Raw genomic sequence first — 22,529 nt, forward strand, 5'->3', positions numbered from 1 at the left:
GTCACTAATGGCCACTACACTATTCTTCAAGGTTGTTCTCATGTTGGAGTATCTCTTGAAACCAAGCAATGTCCTCTGCCTTAAATTATCCTGGGATTACTGAAAACAGTTTATTTGCAAATATCACTGAAAGAAACTGAGGCCAGAACAAGCTTCTAGGGAATCAATTCTTTTCCATCCTCTGCGTGATCAGCTTATTATCTAGTATGACTTGGAATTTTCTGCCTTAAGAAAAGCTGAGCCCCTGTTTTGAGAAGAGCCACAATAACCCATTTAAGTTACCCCTTGTTCAGCAGGTATTAGGTACTTCTGCCAAGTTAATGAGGCAAATAAAGAATTAACCTTGCATCCTCTTGTAAATATTTTCACCTATAAAGCATCTGGGGAGCAGGGACTCACCCATTATTCAGATCCAGTATGGGCATCATAAATTTTTGCAATCATGTAGATGACAGGTAACTGGGATACAGTAATCCTTTATTGTTTTGTGGTTTTTTTTTTTAAAACCGTCCTTTTAACCTTTTACCTAAGTACTTTCTTCTGTCACTCCTATCTTCAAGGGCAAGAAGGAAGATCCAGGGAACTACAGGCCAAACAACCTCACCTCAGTACCTAGGAAGGTAATGGAACAACTAATCCTGGAAACCATTTCCAGGCACGTGTAGAACAAGAAGGTGTTTGGGAGGAACCAGCATGGCTTCACCGAGAGGAAGTCATGCTTGACCAACCCGATAACTTTCTACAGTGTCATGGCTGGCTTGGTAGACAAGGGGAGAGCGGTGCATATTGTCTACTTTGACTTTGGTAAGGCTTTTGACACTGTCTCCTGTGAGATCCTCATAGAGAAGGTGATGGCCTAGATTAGCAGACAGTGAGGTGGACTGAAAACTGAATGGCCAGATCCAGAGAGTGGTGATTAGTCTAATCAGAGGCCAGTCACTAGTGGTGTACGTCAGGGGTCAATTCTGGGTCCAGTCCTGTTCAGCATCATTAATGAGCTGGATGATGGGGCAGAGCATACCCTCAGCAAGTTTGCAGGTGACACAAAACTGGAAGGAGTGGCTGATATGCCAGAAGGTTGTGCTGCCATCCAGAGAGACCTCAACAGGTTGGAGAAATGGGCTGAGCGGAACATCATGCGGTTCAGCAAGGGGAAGTCCAAAGTCCTGCTCCTGGGGAGGAGCAACCCCAGGCACCAGTACATACTGGGGAACCACCAGCTGGAAAGCAGCTTTACAAAAAAAGATCTGGCGGTCCTGGTGGACACCAAGTTGACCATGAACCAGTAATTTGCCCTTGCGGCCAAGAAGGGTCATGGTATCCTGTGGGCTGCATCAGGAAGGTTATCTATTGCCAGCAGATTGAGAGAGGTGATCCTTTCCCTCTACCCAGCACTGGTGAAGCCACACCTGGAATGCTGTGTCCAGTTCTGGGCTCTGCAGCAGAAGAGAGACAGGGACATACTGCAGCAAGTCCAGCAACAGCCACAAAGATGATTAAGGGACTGGAGCATCTCTCATATGGGCTGAGAGATCTGGTACTGTTCAGCCTAGAGAAGAGAAAGCTCAGGGGCATTGCATCAACGTATATAGATATGTGAAGGGAGGGTGTGCAGAAGCTGGAGCCAGGCTCTTTTCAGTGGTGCCCAGTGACAGGACCAGAAGCAATGGCCACAAAATGCAACGCAGGAGGTCCTGTGCTGAACATCAGGAAACACTTTTTCACTGTGAGGGTGACCGAGCACTGGCACAGGTTACTCAGAGAGGCTGTTGATTCTCCCTCCTTGGAGATATTCAAAGGCTGTCTGGATACAGACCTGGGCAACTTGCCCTAAGTGACCCCTGCTTGAGCAGGGAGTTGGACAAGATGACCTCCAGAATTCCCTTCCAATCTCAACCATTCTGCAATTCCATGATTCTCTCAAGTGACAGAGGAATGCTCAGCTATTTTATTCGCTCTTGGCAGACGCTTTTGCCAAGGCTGAAGGCCTTTCATGCTTTCTGGTACCCTAAACAATCTCTTGATTTTCTCAGTAGAAGGGGATAAAGCAATCTTCTCTGGAATAGTGTGATTTCTCAGGGGCTCATCCATCTTGTCTGGTGTGATGCCTAATCCATAAAAACACTGTTTCAGCATTGGTTTTGTAGGAACGAGCCCTTTCCTATATGAGTAATCATTCCCTCTTATAGGATTTTGTCTCATCTGTATCTACCGTAGCCTCTTCCTGAGACTCTCTCTCAGAGATCATTCTAGTAGCAGCTCTTTGGATTGCTTCAGCAATTAAGTGCAAGTATCTTCTGCTGGAATATTATGCAATATTCATACTCCATATTTAATAAAAGGGATCTGGGAAAAATAATCAAGTTCTACTGCAGGAGAGGTAACAGTTGCTAAGAGGATCCCCTGAGAGGCATACCATGCTGATAGTATGGGAAGGTGAGTACTTAGCAGGAGTCAAGAAAGAATGTACTAAGGTCAAGAGTAGCTTTTTCTTCTATCGTCTGATCAGAATTTCTATTTTTATTCTTCTGAAAAGACTGTGTGATACATAGGAGACTAAGACAAATGCTGCTCCTGAATAAAATATCTTAATTTTGACTTAAAATTTAGTAGGTAGACTAATTGTCAAAATATTAGATAATCACATGGATAACATTTTCCTAAGAGCTGTATTGACTGCATTTTATTAAAAGTATGTAAGACAAACACATGTGGCTGTGCACTAAAAACTGACAAAGTTGCTATCATGGAAACAATTCCATCTAAGCTTCTGCTCTCATTCAATTCTCTATTTAGTATCCAGTGATGACTGACTCCCATTTTTATACCATGTTCTGGTCTCAGCTGGGATAGAGTTAATTTTATTCATAGTAGCTGGTGTAGTGCTGTGTTTTGGATTTAGTATGAGAATAATGTTGATAACACAAGTGGTGTTTTAGTTGTTGCTAAGTAGTGCTTATACTAGTCAAGGACTTTTCAGCTTCCCATGTTCTGCACCAGGTGCATAAGAAGTTGGGAGGGGGCACAGCCAGGGGGGCTGACCCAAACTGACAAAAGGGCTATCCCATACCATATGACATCATGCTCAGCATTTGTTTCTCTCTCTCTTATATGTTACTCTAAAGCAAATTTTCTAGTAAATAAGGACATTCCTTTGACAAGGACAAGAGAACTGAAATCTACTTTATACCATGTATTTTGCAAACTAATTGGCTGTATGGGTCTGGCTGGAATGGATTCAACTTTCTTCATAGCAGCCAGTAGGGTGCTATGTTTTCGATTTGTGGCTAAAACAGCGTTGGTAAAACACCAGTGTTTTGGCGGTTGCTGAAAGGTGCTTGCACAGCATCAAGGCTTTTTCTTTTTTCCCTGCAGTGAGTACGCTGGGGGTGAGTAAGAAGCTGGGAGGGGACACAGCCAGGACAGCTGACCTGAACTACCTAAGGGATATTCCATACCATATGACATTGTGCCTTCTGAACTCATTCCATTGACACATGCAATACTGACATAATACTTTTGATAACCCTATCATTTTAGTTTTGCTGGTTTTATGCAATCATATTTCTATTAGCCTTTGTTTTGCTAGTTAAAACAAGCCAACCTCTGAGCACCTCATTTAATAAATTCAAGGACTACACATAAGACACACACACACATATATAAACACACATACAGACAGCAATACTTGACCAATTGTTGGTCCATTTTCTTCATAACCACCTTCTCTTCCCTTTCTCTAGTGTTCTATAGACTTTGCCAAGCAGATACAAGTGAATCAACCTATTTATGGAACTCGCCCTACAAATCATCGTGATTCCCAAGTTCTATTTTCCCATTGAAGCTTAGTGTACACAAGCCTCAAAGCCCTGAATCTGAGCTTCAGAGCTTTGCAGTAGACTCATCCAAAGGTAAACTCCCACTCCCTGGAACGAGCAGCTATGTTTTCTCCCAGAGACTTAGACAGCAAGTCTGCAGGAGATGGGACTGAGAAGAACATTAAACAACACCTGAGGCATAAGTCACACACTATAGGAAGTCCAGTGTCTCAGTCAGGCATTTCATCAGATTTTGTTCAGCTGGTTATTTTTGGAGATAACCATTACATGAGTAATTCATTATGCCTCAGAGAAAAGAAAATTAATGAAAACATTGCCAAGTCAATCCTCCTCCTTCCTCTGTATGAAGATTACAGTACAGCACATATGATGTTGTCTACAAGGGATATGGTTATCTCATGGGCAAGACAAAAAGGAGGGTCAGTGCCACCATGACTGACATCACACACCTATTAAATTCACATATATAACAGGATGCTATGAGGCCTATTGCTGGTGTTACCCATGCTCCTTTTCTGCCAAACAACAGCTTGTCCTTTCCTGACTCTCAGCACTGTGCCCATATGCGTGTTTGGCTACTAGGTGTAGAAGATGGGTAAAAGACAAGAGGGAAGTGGAAAGCTTTATGCCAGCTTGCGGGGTTGACAGGACAGACAACATACGTGAGGTCTTCTGATACGTGTTAGACTTTGAAGGAGAAATAAACCAAGAATATTCAGATCTAGCAGCAACTACATTGCTCTTCAGTTATCCCCATTCTCTTTTTTTAATTATGACTGTAACAAAATGTCCTAGATCAAATTTATAGCTGTTATTGCTGTTTAGCTATTAATCGGCAGGCTTCTGTGTTTGCCATGGGGCTTGTTTGCCTTACTGTATATGAGAGTCTAGTGCTCATTAGTGGCTGCTTTTGCTGCTTGCTGTACAGCTGTACTGCTCATCGTCTTAACTCTGCTGTGCCTGGGAACATTTTGATAACAGCAATGGCGACGCGCCTGGGCTGGCAGATGGCCAGGGCATCGCTGCTGTTTCTGTGCTGCTGTACTGGACAGGCTGGAGCTCCAGTGTGAACTCGAGTTAAAGGGACTGCGACCTGCGCATGAGTCCACGCAAGAACACCCTGAGGCATCTGTGGCCGTGGATAAGCCCATGCCAGAGCAGGTACATCTCAAAGCATCTGTGGCCATCGTTATGTCTGTGCCACAGCAGGTATACCTCTGAAGGGATTGCGGCCCAAGGATAAATCCACGCTGGAGAAGGTACACCTCAAAGCATCTGTGGCTGTGGATAAGTCCATGCTGCAGCAGGTACACCTTGAAGCATCAGTGGCTGTGCATGAGGTCATGCTGGAGCACCTCAAAGCATCTGGCCATGGGTAAGCCCATGACAGAGCAGGCACAGCCCTGGAGGGACTGCAGCCATCGGTAAGGCCATGCTGGAGCAGGTTTACTTCTGAAGGGACTGTGGCTGTGGGCAAGGCCACGCTGGAGCAGGTATATCTCTGACGGCATTGTGGCCCATGGAGAAGGCCACGCTGGAACAGGTGCACCTCAAAGCGACTGTGGCTGTGGATAAGTCTATGCCACAGCAGGTATGCCCCTGGAGAGACTGTGGCACATAGAGAAGGCTCCACTTGGAACAGGTAAACCCCTAAGGGACTGCAGTCTGTGGATAGGTCCAAGCTGGAGCAGGGGCAAGGAGAAGAGTCCATTGCAATGTTAAACCCTATGGTCTGGTCCAAAGGGACCAGGGGTGGGGATTGTAATGGAAATACCTTTAAATTGTTGTAACCCAGGATTTGAGTTGCATGTTATAGGAATTACTATAGCAGGAACACCTTGTTGCTAGCCAGGCTAGGAGCAAGGGGCACAGTTCATTGCAATGTTAAACCCTATAATCTGGCCCAAAGGGGCCAGGGGTGGAGACTGTAATGGAAATACCTTTAAATTGTTTTAACCCATGATCTGAGTTGCATGTTATAGGAATTACTATAGCAGGAACCAGCTGAACCAATGGAGGAGAAGCCTTACAAGAAGCAGTGCAAGTTTGTGAAATTATTAAGGACGCTGCAATCCTTTCAAAACATTTTTTAATATGACCATATGCTCCAGAGCCTATGGTCAGTCCGAACTCCGTATTTTCAGGCTACTCTTCTGCACATCCCTGTTCACCAGATTGCTGTCCTCTGATAGAGGCAGCTGAGGACATTTTGCAGTAGAATTGACAATGGTGAAACAAGCTTCTTTGGTAACAGCTGGTCCAAAAGTGCCAGCACGCAGTGAAAATACTGTGGTTATTTTTCATTGTAAATGAGTGACTTCGGGGGAAAAAAGAATAATGTTAGGTAATTCAAGTTTCCATTTTCTGCTTCTGTAACCTTATGCCAATTATCTTCACACATACAAACTTTAAGGGTTTAACAGTTCCACAAGACATATGACGCCCAATAGAAATGTAACCCCCCCCAGATACTTTAAAAACAAGTGGAACTTTTGCTGAATTCACTACTACAAGATGTTCATGTAAATAATTTAGCAGGTTTCAACACCAGCATTTAGGATTAACATTGACCTTATTCTCATATACATTACCTGAGAGCATTAGAAGAGGTAGCATACATGGTGCAAGACGCAAGCCACATGACTAATAGCTCTGAAGCAGAAAAACTCTCCAGTCAGAGCAGTCATAAGTTACTACCGTAAATATCTCTCCTACTGTGAAGCAACGTATCAGTCATTGTCAAAAATATGATCCATCAGCTATCCAGTCCAGTTATTTGCTCCTATTTTCATACTTTAATATTACACGCAAAAAATACTTCTCTGCACATTTTCCTCAATTTTCTACTTCAATGAAAAATTCATATGAATCTAGAATTCAGTCTGTTTCATATGCATCTGGCTACCCATGCATTTCTTATTTCCATACCCTACCTTAACTACCAGAAGCTTTATGAAAGCAGGAGATCCATCAAATAATTTAGTGAAAAGCACTTCTAACTTACTTAAAAGCAATTTTCAGTTTACTCATTAGAGCTCATAGATGCTTCTATGGTTACTGAACAAAAGTCTTTCCTTTGCTTCCTTTGGTAAGAATTGTATGCCTTGTGCATAAAGTAATTGGATTCCTTCCCTCTTCATTACCTGCTTGCAATAAAACTTGCAAGACAGCATAAACATTTGAGAATTCCCATATGAGAAAATGTTATTAATTTACTATAAGCTTGCAATAGGTTTGTAGATATGATTTTTTCTGACAGCTCATATACTTCTACTATACAAGTTAGTCTAGTCTATATCTATTTAAAGCATTACTCACGTAGGCATCCTAGAATTTTTAAAGAACGTTTTTACAACTTTTGTATCTGACATGTAAATAAGTAAAAATGAATCCTCTCATAATATTGAATTTAAATCACATTAAAGGTGAAACATGTTGTTCTGTTTACCCTCCTATAAGATACCAGCATTTTTTTCAGACTTGCAACTAAATATGAAGAAACTTAGAAATCAGACTAACTCTTCAAAACTTAGGATACTTTTAGCAAGTGATGAACTTCTATTTTGCCTAGCTAGCAAAAAAGCCAGAAAACAAGTATACTATATTGAATCACAAGATATACTACAGTGGTATCATTATGAAGTTGTACAGACTACAGCGACTCCGCAAGGAAAAAACTGCATGTCAACAAAAAAAAAAAGCTGCCACTCTTATTTATAAAACTAGAGTTACCTCAAACAAACAGCTAACCCAAGGGGAAAATGTAAGTTTATTATTTAAGAGTCTATTGTGATTATTCCAACGAATCACTCTCAGACACTGAACTACTCATGCTGATGTAGGTAAGCTAATTTAAGGCATTTACACCAAGCAAACCAACAAAACTGAACTGCCTTTTTTGTTGTTGTTGTTAAATAGGATTCTGTACACGTGAAGGTCATTCAGTCGAAACACACACCCAAAGGAAAACATTTTCAAGTGGTCCTTGATCTACATCTCCACTTTAAAACCCTGGGTATATGGATATGGATTATATTAGATTTTCACAGTTAGGGCAAGATACTTGTACAAGATTAGGTAAAACGTGTTATATCTTTAGTCATTTGAATTAATAACTTCATGGCAGAACTAACGGACAGCTGCACTGTAATCTTATTCCATTAATATGATTTTATCTGGGTCTAGGCTAATATGCTAATAATATCTATGGAAAGTGGATTAAGACTATTCCTTTGTTATTACTTATTGACCACCCAGTACTATCATTTTATTTTAACTGAATTTAAAATGTTAGCTCGGATCTCATTTACTTTAGTCAATGTATTCCAAGAAGGCTTAAAACCTTTCATGTCTCGTACATGTCTTGACTACGGCAAAATATCAAAGATTAAATCTTTCTCTTTAAATTCTTATATTCATGTACTAAATCTATATAATAACAACCACATTTGAAACACTAGTTGTATGCATTCATTTTCAAATATATTATGTTCATAAAGCTCACAAATTCAGAATAGGGTCTGAAGAAAGAGGTCAAGCTCTTTCTCCTAAGTTTGGCCCTTGAAGAAAAGTGTCAAAAGGTTGCAAGATGACTGCCAGGTAACAGTCACAAGAAGCAGAAACCTAAAGCCGAGCTAGAGATGGCAAGACTGCAGAGGAGGATAGGCACATAGTCTGAATGCAGAGGTATCACAGTTTCTAGGGATTCTGGGGGCAAGGATTTGAGCAGAGTTCGTGCAGCTCTAAATCTTTGAAATGACTGCATTTGAGCCCAAAAGCAAGAACCTGTTTACAAGGACACAAAAGGCAGAGGGAAAAGCTGTTTATCAACCCTTTTCCTATTTTGTATTATCTTGTCATGGAACTTGATTTAGATAAAACCCAAGCATTCTATTTTTAATCCAATAAACCCCATTTTTAAAATCTTTTAGAAGAAATCATTATGAAGTAGAAAATCAAGGCAGATCCATCTTAAAGCTGTAGCTGATCCAGTGTCCCATTACGACATCTATAAATCAGATTAGGGTCAAAGTGTTCTAATGCACCTCAGTTTGCAAGCTGTGAAATGCAATAAACATGGTTCATATTTTTATAAGCTGTTTTAAATACATCTTCAGTTTTAGGACTGCATATTATGGTTATATGAACTTGGCTTACATATTTCTACTCCATTTCTATTGAGCTAATTAGCCTAGGCAAGACTACAATAATGCAACTATATTAGTTCCAGTTCCTCATTAAACTGTTTTATTTTGTAACTTTCCTTCTAAAGACCTTTCGAGTCATACATAATACAACATCAGCGTACCCAATTAGAACTAAGGGGTATATATTTGTAATTCCTTCTTCATACATCTCCAGACAAGAATGAGCTGTTTCAGGCATGGCAACTGACTGAGCTCATAGTGAAAAAACAATCCAAAACAAGCATTGCTTTCTATCCCTATTTGTGAAGGTATGGTTTGCATTCTTTTTCTTGCCTATAACAACAGTGCTTTGCTGAAAAATGCTTTTTGCATGAAACTTAAGTTCATCCAATATCAAGAGCCTACACCCTTAGCCAGCCCCCAGCTCAGACCTTAGATCTTTCCAGATGCTGATATCTTACTCACTGGCTAGTCCAGCGTGAAATTTGCTAGCAGTTACACATGTGTGTGAGCACAATATGGGTGTCTCCAGTAGCTGGTCTTAGACATGCTGCCTTTGCAACAGTTGGTTTCTAGATGACGGTCTCTCCAGTTGCTGACCCTTAGGTTCCTCAAACCTGCCATCTCTTTCCAATGGCCAACACCAACCTCTTATTCTTCCTGTCTGGTAGTTCAAGTTTGCTAGTGTTCACACACAGACACAGGAGAGACAACGCACTCACACACAATATGGTTGCAAACAGAATTTGGCAAGACTACAGGACAGCCTGCAGTGACCAAGTGCGGGCTCAGACTAGCATGCTGCCCAGCAACCTGCATATACGTGACTGGCCCTTTTTATCCCCTTCCGCCCTGCTTCCTCTTGCTTGTTCCACCTCAATACACCTTGATTCCTCCCCTTCCCTGCTTTTGGTTTGTCACCTAAACATCCCATAATGAGCTTCACACAATATTCTCTGCCCTATCCCTGAATTCTTTTCTCTCTGAATCCCATAATAAGTCCTATAGCCTAGTATGCAATCACCCCTTACTTGCCTGGGATTCCTGGGAAAGAACCTCTTCCCTTGACCCACCTCACCACTCTCCTTCGATGGACCTCAGAGAAGTAGATCACTGCTCTGTTTTCACTCATTAGATTATTCTGGTTCTGCTCCCTATCACTGTTCCTCTGAGTCTTGCAGTCTTTATGTTTTAGTCACACAGTCTTACAGCATCACACTATTGTTTCATATAAACCACCTCGGAATTAGGACTTTTTTACTGAATACGGTTCTGCTTCTTAGAGTGTTGGGCTGATATTCTGTACTTGCATCTTTTCTGTCATTATGGAAAGCAGTATGATACAAACACTTTATGAAGTCTAACCATACTATATCTATAGAGGTGCATTTAAAAAAAGCCTCTCGATTAGTTCCATGGAAATTCAATCCTGTCACTGATAGCTAGTCAGACCAAAATAACACCATAGGTTAATTTTCCTTACTTCTGTATCAGCTCATTGCTTTCTTTTGCTGCTATAGAAGTTAGGAGCAAATTGGCGAGTACTTTATCATCCTCATATACAAGTACATAATTCTGTTTCACAAATGCAGAATTTAGTAAGAGGGAGACATGTTTAATAAATACTTACACATCATTAGCTACGACCGTTAGTTGTATTAGTTTCTTCTGCCAGTCAGGGTTTTTTTCTTCAATTTTGTTCTCATTTCAAAGTTAACCACTTTGAAACAATTACTTTAGAAGCTAACTAATTTTAACTTATCACAAGCAATACCAAAATGGATTTCCCTTTACTTGAGTAAACTCCATTTTCTTCGTCTTCACCCTCCATATCATCGTAATCTTTAACACCAACTATCAAGACGCATTCTAGCCACAATCCAGCCTAGCATTCTACATCTCAACTGGAAATGAGTCAAACTTCTTTCTGCTTTTATTCCTCCAGTTTAAATAATGTGAACCGATATGAAATTTCTGGGTATTCTGAAAATGAATATTTAAATCATCCTTACAAAACATAAGGATCGTTCAAACTTTTTAGATTCACAGCTTCAAATATTGTGAGGTTTTACAACTGACCCTTCAAAGTGATATTACAAGGGCTCTGACTTGCTTGTTCAGGCACCCATTTCAACATTTATGCTGAGATTCAACCAAACCCATTTCTTTTACACCACTAAAAAAGTCTATGTTTAAACGAAGGAAAAAGATATACCGCTATCTACTTACAGTGTAAACTGAGGATTAAGTATATAAGACAAAAAACCTGTAGGTTATCTTCAGCAGAAGTTACCTGTGTTACTACACAGTGTAAAATACACTATCTGCCTAGCAGACAAGCCTGCAGTACCCTGCTCTGACATGAAGTACAATATCCTCAAGTTGGGAGAGACCATACTTGCTGAGCAGAGAGGCAGGACAGAGTTATTTTTCAACAGTACGCTGACATGCAAGGGGACCAACCTCAGAAGTGCCCCTGTTTTCTAGCTGCAGGTGGCAATTTTATAAAGGAAAAATGTCAAGTAAAACTGAAAGGCAAGCTCATCCAGTTGCAAACCTTTTTTCAACAGAGATGGGAAGCAACTGATTGCAGATGGGTTAACAGTGTTGATTGATATATAAGGAATCTAGCATTAAAGAGATGCTAGTTATTTGAGCAACTAACTGGTGACTTAATTTTCTACCATACTTATCATCTCACAGAATTATCTAGAGCGAGGAACTTGTCCATTTCCTTCAAATTGTGTCAAAGATCCTGCTTCTACCTTATCGTGCTTTTATCCCTACCACAGCTACAGTGCTATCTTCCAAATACCTTTGAGTTACTTCTGTGAAGACATAGTTATGTAACAGGATGAATGTCAGAGCCATAAAGTTCTCTGTGCAACTGTCCTAGTGCCATGAGCAGCTATCAAAACATCATAAATTCAACAGTCCAGATAAATACTCTTATTTCTTTTAGTAAAAAGCCATGCAATCAATACCTATGTCAACTATGAATTTAAACTGGAAGACACTGAAAGTTGCATGACAGTGTTTGGAAGCTTGCTGAAACCTCTTATGGAATTTTGGGATTTTTTTAAACAATTTAAAGCTTAAGCTAATGTTGTAGCTTTTAATACTGCCAGTGGCATCTAAAATTATTTTTTATGGAAAACCGAGTTACTATCTTTACTCTTAAGTAAGATTTGCACATCTGACAGTGCCTCCCACTACCCCATTGCCCCACCTTGATGGTCACACGGTGGAGTGAGATCTCTCCCCTGAGGAGTTTAAGCACGTTCTAGCTTAAGCACAGTAAAATGAAACAAAGCACACAAAGACACTTGATTGCTTTGCTCGTGCTCCAGTACTTGCATTATTTTAGGAAAACAAAGGAAGCCTATTATTCAAAAAAAGATAAGATTATTATTTTGAGTGACATTTAAATTAAATGTCTTTTTCCTGTTATCAACTTCATCTCATCCAATCCTTACCCTTCTTTACATTCAGTTCCAGGTATCAGTACCACTTCTGTAAAAATGTCATGCTTTTTGTTCTTGCACATTTGATTGATTGTACACAATCTCCTAACTAGTACTATAACTTTTATAAAACTTTTTAGATGAGATTGTATATTTGCACTTTCAACCACACATGCTCCTGTGGTTTCAAATGTCTCAGAACGAGTAAGTATTGGTCATACAGATGTTTTTATCTAAGGATAGCATCCACCCATGAATAAGGCTGATTATTTCATGTTTATTTAAATGTGCCCACTTTTTTTCAGTTCAATATATATGTAAGTATATGCAGATGTTGCCTTCCTAATTGTCTCAAAGTCACCAGGAAAAAATGTGAAGCTTATCACAAGCAAACAGGAGAAACCTGAAAATGCCACCTGTTAGTAAGTATTACCAACCGAAAACCCAGGGCAATTTTAGATTTTGACCCTGCATGGAGCAAAAATATAACAGGATGAATTAAAACTAAGCACATCTAACAATAACTTTTTGTTAAAAATAGTTTGGCAAGTTAAACAAAGGCCAATTTAACCAAAGTAGCCCAAACCCAAGCTTGTTCTTATAGTTTTAAGATTCCATTTCTATAGAATTTAAAAAAAAAAAATTACATTAAAATACTGCTTTGCTGCAGAACAGAGTTGAGAGAATCAAGCTGATACAAAGAACACACACTGGGCTGAGGAAAAAAACACGATACCCTTCCTGTAGGTTGGCTCGTTTTCCAACACTAAAAAGACAAATACCCTTCTTCCCATCCGACAAAAAAAGAGTTTTCTTTCAATTGCTTCTACCTGCAATACCTGTTTTTAATTCCTTTGTCTACAACTCCCAATGCGTAATGAGAGCCATGACAGATTAATTTCATTAAGTAAGACTATTTTTCAAGGCAATCCTCAAACATAAGGAGTCCTTTGTTACCTGCAAAAGGAATGAATCGCAGTTTCGGGAAGAATCTAATTTGATTTGCCTTTCTCCAGATTAGCATTAGAAGCAACCAAAGAACCCAAAATAATCTGATCTCTTCCACAAGACTGAAAAGGTATGATTAGAAATGTAAAACCAGGCCGAGACAGGTCCATAAAACGCAAACCGAGGGAACACGAAGCCTTAAAACCCTTCACCCTCTGTGGGGGTGGGAGGCAGGGAAACAGGTTGTCCTGTGTCTTATCACATACTCCTAAGTCCTGAGCTTTAACTCATTCATATGTACTTAGTCTGAATTTGTGAAAACAAGGACTAAGAGTATAAATAAGACTATGTATTCAACCAGAGGGCAAAACGCGTTTCTATTTTTTCTGTTCCTGTGATAAACATTTAATTGCTTATATATCATAATTTAAATTTCTATTACATTTTATATAAAAATATAAAGAAAAAACATTTAAAAATGAAATCACTCAGGAAAATAATGTTTAGAAGTCTAGGGAAACATATTATTAACAGCTATTCAAGTGATTTAGCAAATATATCATCAACACAGTATCAAAATAAAGAAAACATTTAGAATATTTATGATGTAATTCTGTATTTAAATTATCATTCAGGTCAATATTTGTAAGTCAACTTATTCCTACAACTTAAAAGTAAACACTAGGGTGTTTAGGAAGTAACACTTCCACCAAACTGGCATTTAAGCGGACACCACAAATTTTGCGGGCTTTCATTCTTCCAGGCATTCTCACAATGCCACGTAGTTTTAAAGAAATGAAGAACACTAGAGCACTATTTGTTCCAACTCATTTCTCCTTCCACAAAATGATTAGGATGATAATTTGGAATACTTCGGGTAAGTAAAAAACATCCCCAGAGAACTAATGGGGACTAATAGTTCCTCATCTCACTTGCCCAGACAGGTTGATTTTTGTGGAAGTTTTAGCTATCTTTGGGGGGAAAAACAAACAGACAAAACCACTACCCTAAGAAGCTACAGTAAGTTCTTCCTATTTGGTTAAATGAGTATTTGACATATTGTTTTTCCCTATATGAAAGGGAAAAGCTGCTAATATGATCTGCCCTCACTTTTATTTGAGGCATTTTCTAACACTTTATAAATACAAATAAACTTATGTCAGCACCTCTGTAACGCGGGCCATCTGGTGCTGGTTGGTACCAGCTGACTGAGAGGCAGCAGTTCACTTTTATTGCTGAGTTTAAGCTGGCAATTTAGTCTCCAGTTTGGGGAAGAAAAACAGCATTTGATATACTACCATTGAAAGATAACCTCTAACTGACCCATTCCTGTCACTTAAATCAATTCTACACACAAAAAAGAGCCAATTTCAAACTCAAAATGCAATCTAATAAAACAAACTAAACTTACAGTGTCAAATAGTACTTCAGTTAATCAAGTTTAACTGCTGCAATCCTTCAGAAACATTCATCATCCTGATATGTTCAGCAGAATGAGAAAAGTCTTAACTTCGAATGTCAATATTAGTTCGCAAAAGCACAAGTAGTTTGTGAAGAAAAAATAGTTTGTTCTTTACATCCTCACCATTTAACTTTACTGTCCCAATACAACATAATCTGTCTTAAAAGGGCTTACTTTCAATAAATTAGATGTGGTTTCACGATAATTACTGCCTTCAATATGCAGTATTTTACAGTGAAACCATCACAGCGCTTTCATGAGAGTCTTCAACTGATGCAAAACCTCTAAAACAAACACCACAGAAAGCTGCACAGTGCTGAATCCAAGCACTATCAAAGCATTCAGTGACACAGACTTAGCTGAAATTTATAATTTTGGATATCAGAAATACTTGTCCAGTTTTCCAGGGACAGTTTTCCAAAACACTTCTGGCTTAATTCTGGATTGCTAGCACTGAAGCACGTCAAGATTTTCTTTATTTAAAAATTAAAACTATATAAAAAGTTGAACCCTACAAAAATCTGGAAGTTTTAGGCATGTGAATTCTCTCCCCCTTTACTTTTGGAGCACACCAAACCTAGTTATGCCTTTTTTTATCTGAATTTGTACTGCAGATGGACATAAAAAGGTATGTTTTCAAAAAAACTAGAATTCCCCTAGCTGCTCTGAAATTCAAGAAGTCTCATTCATACAATTCAATCCAAGGTCTCTGTTCTAAATCAAATATTGTGCAATGGAAGTACTTTACTAAATGCAGTACTTAATGCAACATACTTTTATTAGCAGTCTTGTCAAATGCATGAAGAGCTTCCTGTCCATTCGGCAGAGAGCATACCATCTGATCATCTGCAAACACAGCCTTCCTCACTCCACCCTTTGCAGCTCTGATGGCCTCATTTATCCTTGGGGCACCCAAACTCCACAGCTCACACACCAGCCATTTCCCTCAGAGCCCTGATCCTTCAGCCTGGATGACCAGACTACACCCCATCGCCTTCCCTTCTATGTTTCCTTTCAGTCAAAAACAGGTACAAGGTGGAATGGAGTGCACGCAGACCCTGCTCCAACACGCTGCATGAATCATAGAATCATACAATGCTTTGGGATGGAAGGGACCTTTAAAGGTCATGTAGTCCATCCCCCCTGCGATGGGCAGGGACATCTACAACTAGATCAGGTTGCTCAGAGCCCAATCCAGCCTGGCCTTGAATGCTTCCAAGGATGGGGCATCTACCACCTCTCTGGGCAACCTGTTCCAGTGTTTCACTACCCTCTCATTGTAAAAAATTTCTTCCTTATATCTACTCTGAATCTACTCTTTTAGTTTAAAACCATGAAGAAGCAGCATGGAGCTTACCTAAAGTATTCCTCTGTGCTATGAGCAGAAACTCTACTTAAAATGATCGCACAGTTTTAATTTTAGTTCAGAAAACTACTATGAGGCTTTGGTAGCTCCCTCACACACCAGTAGAACATGTAGGCTACATATCCTTTTTGAAGTCACCAAATGACTGTAAATTGAGCACATTCAATTACCTGAGGATGAACAAAAATCCTACTCAGTAGACATACAACAAATAAAAAGGAGGTCAGTGTTTTACTCTGTTCCCAAATGGAGAATGCATTCAGTCAGCTTAGGCAGAAAAGAAAGGAGGAAAAAAAAAAAAATCATGGCTGACGTGGGAAATTTCACCAACTTCAGCTGTGCAAAGGAGTAATTAATAAGGAAAAGCTCCTCAGCAGCTGATGAAAGGGTGGGGGCAGGATGATGAAGTTTAAAAAACAGCTATTAAAAGCCTAGCTGGTTTTTCTCATCTACAAATGAAAAATTTTCATGTGTTACCATCAACGAAACAAGTAAGATTGGTGGACAAGCTACCAACTTTCTTCCCTCCCCACTACTGAAATGGGCTCTTAAAGTATCAGATTTATTTTTTTAGCCAATTTAAAATCTCTTGAACTTAACTGTATGTACAGAACATCTAAAAATTGCTTTCATTGCATGACAGTCTGCCTTGCTATTGACCCGTAAGAAGCACTAAGAAGCATGCAATTAGCTCAGTTTGATGATTTATTCTTTCAATTCAACATATTTTATATTGCTAAAATTGGCTGCTAAAATTCTGCTGCTTGCAAACAAGCTGGGCTTTGACTGGACATCTCAGCTCCACGTAACCTGGCCCCAGTTTTCATGTAATGAAGAAGTGTGTAATAATTGTTCCAGCAGTTTTCATGCAATCTGTTTTTTTTTTTCTCCAAAGTAACTGTAAGGAAAAGGTTATTTTAAGCATGAGCACTGAGCAAACTTGAGGTCTGTAATTGTGGAAATGGCATGGGGAGAGGGGGAAGAAGGACCCTGGGTAAGTTATGCAAGTTTCTCAACTTTCTTCAGTTAGACTGAAAAAAACATTACAGCTGCCATTAGTTTCATAATGTCACTTATTTTATTTTATTAAAAAATACTGCAGATCTGATGAGGAACATCACACTGTTGGCTGCTTCCAATAAAATGCTAATCACCAGACTAGACTCAGTCTGTAGCTGACATAGTAAGATCTTATTATATTAAAAATTACCCAGTAATTTTGTCACAGAAAGTGGAACAGCCCAGAAAAAGAGAGTCAAACAAGTATCCTTGAAACTACTGTTCTGCAGCTGATCTCTGTATCTTGAGGAAATTCTACTCTATGCCTGAAATCACTCTCTCCAACTCGAATGTTCATAAAAATGTTTCCCGTGAAACCCACTTTAAAGACATGATGATTCTTACTGAAAAACAATTTCAGTAAGAAAACTCACTATTGTTAAATCAGTTAAAAGATGATTTTCTGTTCTTTCTACTTATCAAAGCATTCTAATCAACAAAGTATCTTTTATGCCATAATTACCTGAGAAATTAATGCAATACTGGAATAATGCAGTTTACTAAATCAATGCTACAAGCTTTCAGCAATATTTGAAAATGTAACAGAAATCATGTTAGACGTTCAGCTTGTTAAAGGCTCAAGATCAGTTAGTCACCAGAGAAAGGCTCTTACGCAGCTGTAGGAGGAGATTGGTCAGTTCTACGAAGCAGAGATCTGAACATGAGAACTGAATGTGAACATTTTAATTTTTTAGGATGTATATTCTTGTTTTAAGAGCTACGAAACTTAAACTCGAGATAAGATATAAAAAAGAAGACACTAGGAACTTCAGACTTGTAGGAATACATGACACTTGTAAAGAGATATGAAGTTTTCTATAGCTTCATTTTCAACTTTTTACTAGTTTAAAGCCTGTCATTTTTTCCATCTTTACTGATTCCTCTACAGGATGGCTAAAACACTGCTTGAATTACCTTAATCAAGAGCAGTCTCAAAGTTGTGGTAGAACTGCCAATTGCTTGGTCACGTGTTTTTAATTCATTAGCTTCCCAAGCCTGGAATGTCTACACTGGGACATACCATGCCTGCAATAAAGGTGACCACTGACTTCACATATGTCCAAAGAATTCTCATATTCTGTTTCCTTCTCCAGAAAGCTGAGAACTGGGATAAATAGCCATTTACTGCTTGATGTGGTTGTTAAAAACATGATAGTACGGTCAAGATGCCAGCATTCCCCTATTGATTCAACATGCAACATTTAAAATATCCTATAGATGGTCTCTAACCAGATGTGATGTGTATCATTATTAGTCAGACTAAGAAGAATAATAATGTTTATCAGCTCCTTGAAGCAGAATCACAGCACAAAACCAGCAATGTATTATTCCATATATACAAATAAAACCTTTCCATCCTCTATCTCACTAGTACTTTCCAATGGAAATGCAAGCATTTGATATAGGTCTCTTTCCTTTGGATTCTAGAAAGTGACTGCAATTTTAAAATGTGTAAAGTTTACAGGCTGTGTCTAAAAATAGTTTATTTTGAATGATCCTTAAAAGCCTTGAAAAGCCCAAGCTTAACGAATCTCTTCAATTAAAAAGATGACACACAGATGAGTTCCATTTGAGCAATCAGTGCTGACACATTAATAATGAAATGAAATATGCTGCAGTATTTCAAATGTTTTGCAGCTGTTACAACAGCACTGTTATCTAATGCAGATATATTTACCAAATTCCACATTTTGTAGTACAAGCATTTAAAATCAAAATACTTCTTTTTACTTGCTTAATCATTAACTGGTAATCTAATGACATTTCAAATGTAAATCTAATCAGCAGCATTTGAATTCGTTTTTATTTCAAGTATTAGTGTAGGCCCTCAGCTGTAACTATGCACTGTTATCTTTTCTCCTCACCTAACCAAGTATTCCCAGCCACGTGACAAGGTTCAGGCATCCTTGCAAAGGGAAACCCTCTCTCCCCCAGACCAAAACTAGACCTTTGGGTTTTAGAAAGTTAAGATTTCCAAACCACAGAAATGTTTTTAGCCTTTATAACTGAAGTCTATTGTTCTAAGGACCAGAATAAAACATCTGACTGGATGCCCTTGTAAAACTTCAACAATCAACAATTTTAATATTTGTATTGTCATCCCTAAATATGCTTTAACCTCCTATCATACGAATAAGGATATTCTTTTTCACTACCTCAGTGAAGCTGCACAAATTGTCATAACAAAGTTTGCTTCTGCGTTAACTTATTCCAAAACTGCTTTCCAATTTCAGAAAAAACGATATTTGTATCGGGGAGGGCCTTTTTTCCCCTGCAAGTGTGCACATGTTTTTGTATCTTGTTTTATTATGCAAAGTAAACAACTTCTATTTGAAAACTGAACTAGAAATACATCTGGAATCATAATGTGTGAATACACAACATTTTTCATGATTGTAACACAGCACTATTGGGGAATAAACTGACAGATGGACACTCCAACGCATTCTGCGGAGTACGCTGCAGATCAGAACATACTAACGGATTCACATCATCTGAGAGAGGACATCTGTCTTAGAAGAAATTATTGCATTTAATACTTAAATTACCCATTCCATTTTTGTTTAATATTAACTCTGTACAGAAGCGTACGTGATTTAATTGTACCTACATTGCTAAGGCTGCTCATTATGCTTTAATATAGCTGCGTAAAGAAGCACTTTAGCTAGTTTGTCTTTCATGTTTTGTGACATGATCTAGTTGAACATTTTCAAGTTACCTAGACCAGAGTTATCAATTCAATTCTATAAATTATACACTTACATTTAAAATGGATTCATTTATGAAAGTGACCATACAGCACTCAACAAAATTGAAAATTTTCTGTGCAAGAATAGCAATGGTACATCTTAAAAACCTTAATTATCTGAGCTTAAATCTTAACAAATCTTAACTCACTTCCCTCTTCCCCCAAACACATTCCTTTTTGTATGGTCAACCAACCTCTGTATGCAAGCAACGGCACAAGTAAACCATTCATGTGGATTATCCGGATCACTATTCATACATACATACACACACACACACGTGTATATATACACACATATACACATACATATTAAAAATTTCATTTTTAAAAATCTTTGTACATGTCTAATACTATGTGTAATTTTTAAATAACAGGAAAAAATAAACTATTCTTACCTTTTCAACTGCTAATTGTTTTGATGGTTTTTCTGATTCTCTCTCTCTCTTTTTCTCTTCTTTCTTTTTTTCTTTTTCCTTCTGGGAAAAAAAAAAAAGGGCATTTTGCTCATACTCAATAACAATGCATTTGCAAATATATTGAATGCCCACAGTCATACAGAATATAAACAGAGATCTTTAGTTACTCCCTTTCAATTCAGAGTTTACGCTTCTATCTGCTCTGCTTCCAGAAGTGACTCATTTTGCTCAAACAGTACTACTAAAAATATTGTAACTCTGACAATTCAAGAAATTCACTACTTCACCTGCTCATCTGCATTTCTTGTTATAAGCAGAAGGAAAAAAGAACCAGTTTTGCTTCTCCTAAGCTAAGCAGATCTGAAAAGAAAAAACATCTACAAGTACTCCATTAACTCTGATAACTTTGGCTGTTAGGACAGATACCGATCTTTTTGACCAAAGAACTACAGTAAGGTAATTTGCATGCAGCTTTCTGCAGAGTTCCTGATTTTTAAAAGCTGATCTAGAAATCTTAAAAAAATACTCCTGAGTGTAAAAAGTTGATTTGGGCCATATGACAGACCCGCTGAGTCATAAGACATTAAGTTGTTCCAGAAGGAGAAAACATAAGAGATCCCTTTACACTGAACACATTATAATGACATTACAGAAGTTTTTTCACTTTAGTTTTGAATGAATAGATGGGGCAATATTACAGATGCAGTCTGACTGAAGAAAAGCATAAAATATTCCTTAAGGCATCATAACATACAGAAGATACGAACTTTTTAGGCCAGCAATTGCTTTGACACAGTGTTAGTAGTGATCTTTGAACCTAGCAATCTGCCTGCATTTACCTTGTACAACTGCAGTTCAGTACTAGTGAGTATACTTGAACATTAAAATGGATGGAACAGGAGTTTACCATATGCAATAAAGGAGATGAGACAGTAGCTTCTAAATGTTCTTTCAGTCATTAGTTTTTGTCATTAGTAGTCATTTGTTCAAAGCTTCAAAACAGCTTTGTTCCACAAGACGCTATTTTTTAGTGAGTTTCCCAATATTAGGAGGAAGTTTGAGAGGTTAGATAACTGTCCGTGCAGCTCCAGTATTAAAAATAAAACTAATTACTAGGCTACAGGTTTCTGTCAACAAGGATTTTTATTTTCTTTTTAACATCCAATTTTTAAATCTCTGTAACATGACATTTGGTTAAAATAGTTCTAACACTAAGATAAAGGGAGTTTTCTACTGGTTTGGTTTTTTTTTGGGGGGGGGGAGTGACAGGGCACAGGGGGACACAAGTAACACATTCTTCACAATTTCAAATAATCAATTCTCAAAACTTTCACCATATTCACCAGATGGATTGGGGTTACTTAACTGAGGTTACTCAAATCCCAACTAACCCCCGTGACTTATTTCATCAGGCATTAGCCTGAACGCTCGGGTCCTGGAAAGTGAGACTACCACACCGAGCACCTGCTTCAGCGTGGGTGTCACTCCAGCAATAGGAAGCAATGGCCACAGTCACGAACCTGCAGGAAAGGGGAATTTGGAATGTCTGCTTTGAAGAAAAGAAACAGAGACCAGCTTAGATTGTAGTGAACATTAGGAACACAAAAATGAGCATAGTAGTTCAAACCAGAGGCCCAGCCAACACTGTTATCTCACCTGCGGCAGTGCCAGGTGTTCAAGAAAAAATCTGTATGACTAGGACAAGCATAGAGCGGTGTTTTATTTTGAGGCCATCATAATAACCTAAGACTCGCAGGCTTACTGAACTAAGATTACAAATGCATAGCCGTGCCTTTCAAACAAAGCTTAGCCTTTCTTTCATTACTGTGTCACTGATCCTAGTACCAACCTGCATTCTAAAGACTCTCAAAATCCTGTGACCGTAATCATGTACAGCACACACGTATACTGTCAGAGCAATAACTTTTCCCAAAGTCTTTCATTCCCTGTCCCTACTTCAACCTTCCCAAGTTGAATAATTCAAATAAACCTAATCTCTTCTCCTGTGGAAGCTTTTCTACATCTTAGATAACTGCGATTTGTTTCCTCTCCTCCTGGGAAAGGTTGCTGCAACTGTCA

At 38.6% G+C, this 22,529-nt stretch overlaps 1 protein-coding gene across 5 annotated transcripts in view; it reads right to left on the minus strand.

Moving 5' to 3' along the window:
* Window positions 1-22,529, minus strand: part of SMAP1 (small ArfGAP 1) — a 103,469-nt gene that overhangs the window by 28,148 nt on the left and 52,792 nt on the right. For 3 of the 5 annotated variants that reach the window (XM_087775377.1, XM_087775379.1, XM_087775382.1), the window contains one exon: window positions 20,430-20,510. In XM_087775377.1, coding sequence (XP_087631503.1) covers window positions 20,430-20,510 — 81 coding nt within the window. The remainder of the gene's footprint in view (window positions 1-20,429; window positions 20,511-22,529) is intronic. The other 2 variants (XM_087775378.1, XM_087775381.1) reach the window with 1 other exon arrangement.

Source organism: Nipponia nippon, unplaced genomic scaffold (genome assembly GCF_047370975.1).
Source record: "Nipponia nippon isolate SJK-2023a ecotype South Korea unplaced genomic scaffold, ASM4737097v1 scaffold_4, whole genome shotgun sequence".
NCBI lineage: Eukaryota > Metazoa > Chordata > Aves > Pelecaniformes > Threskiornithidae > Nipponia > Nipponia nippon.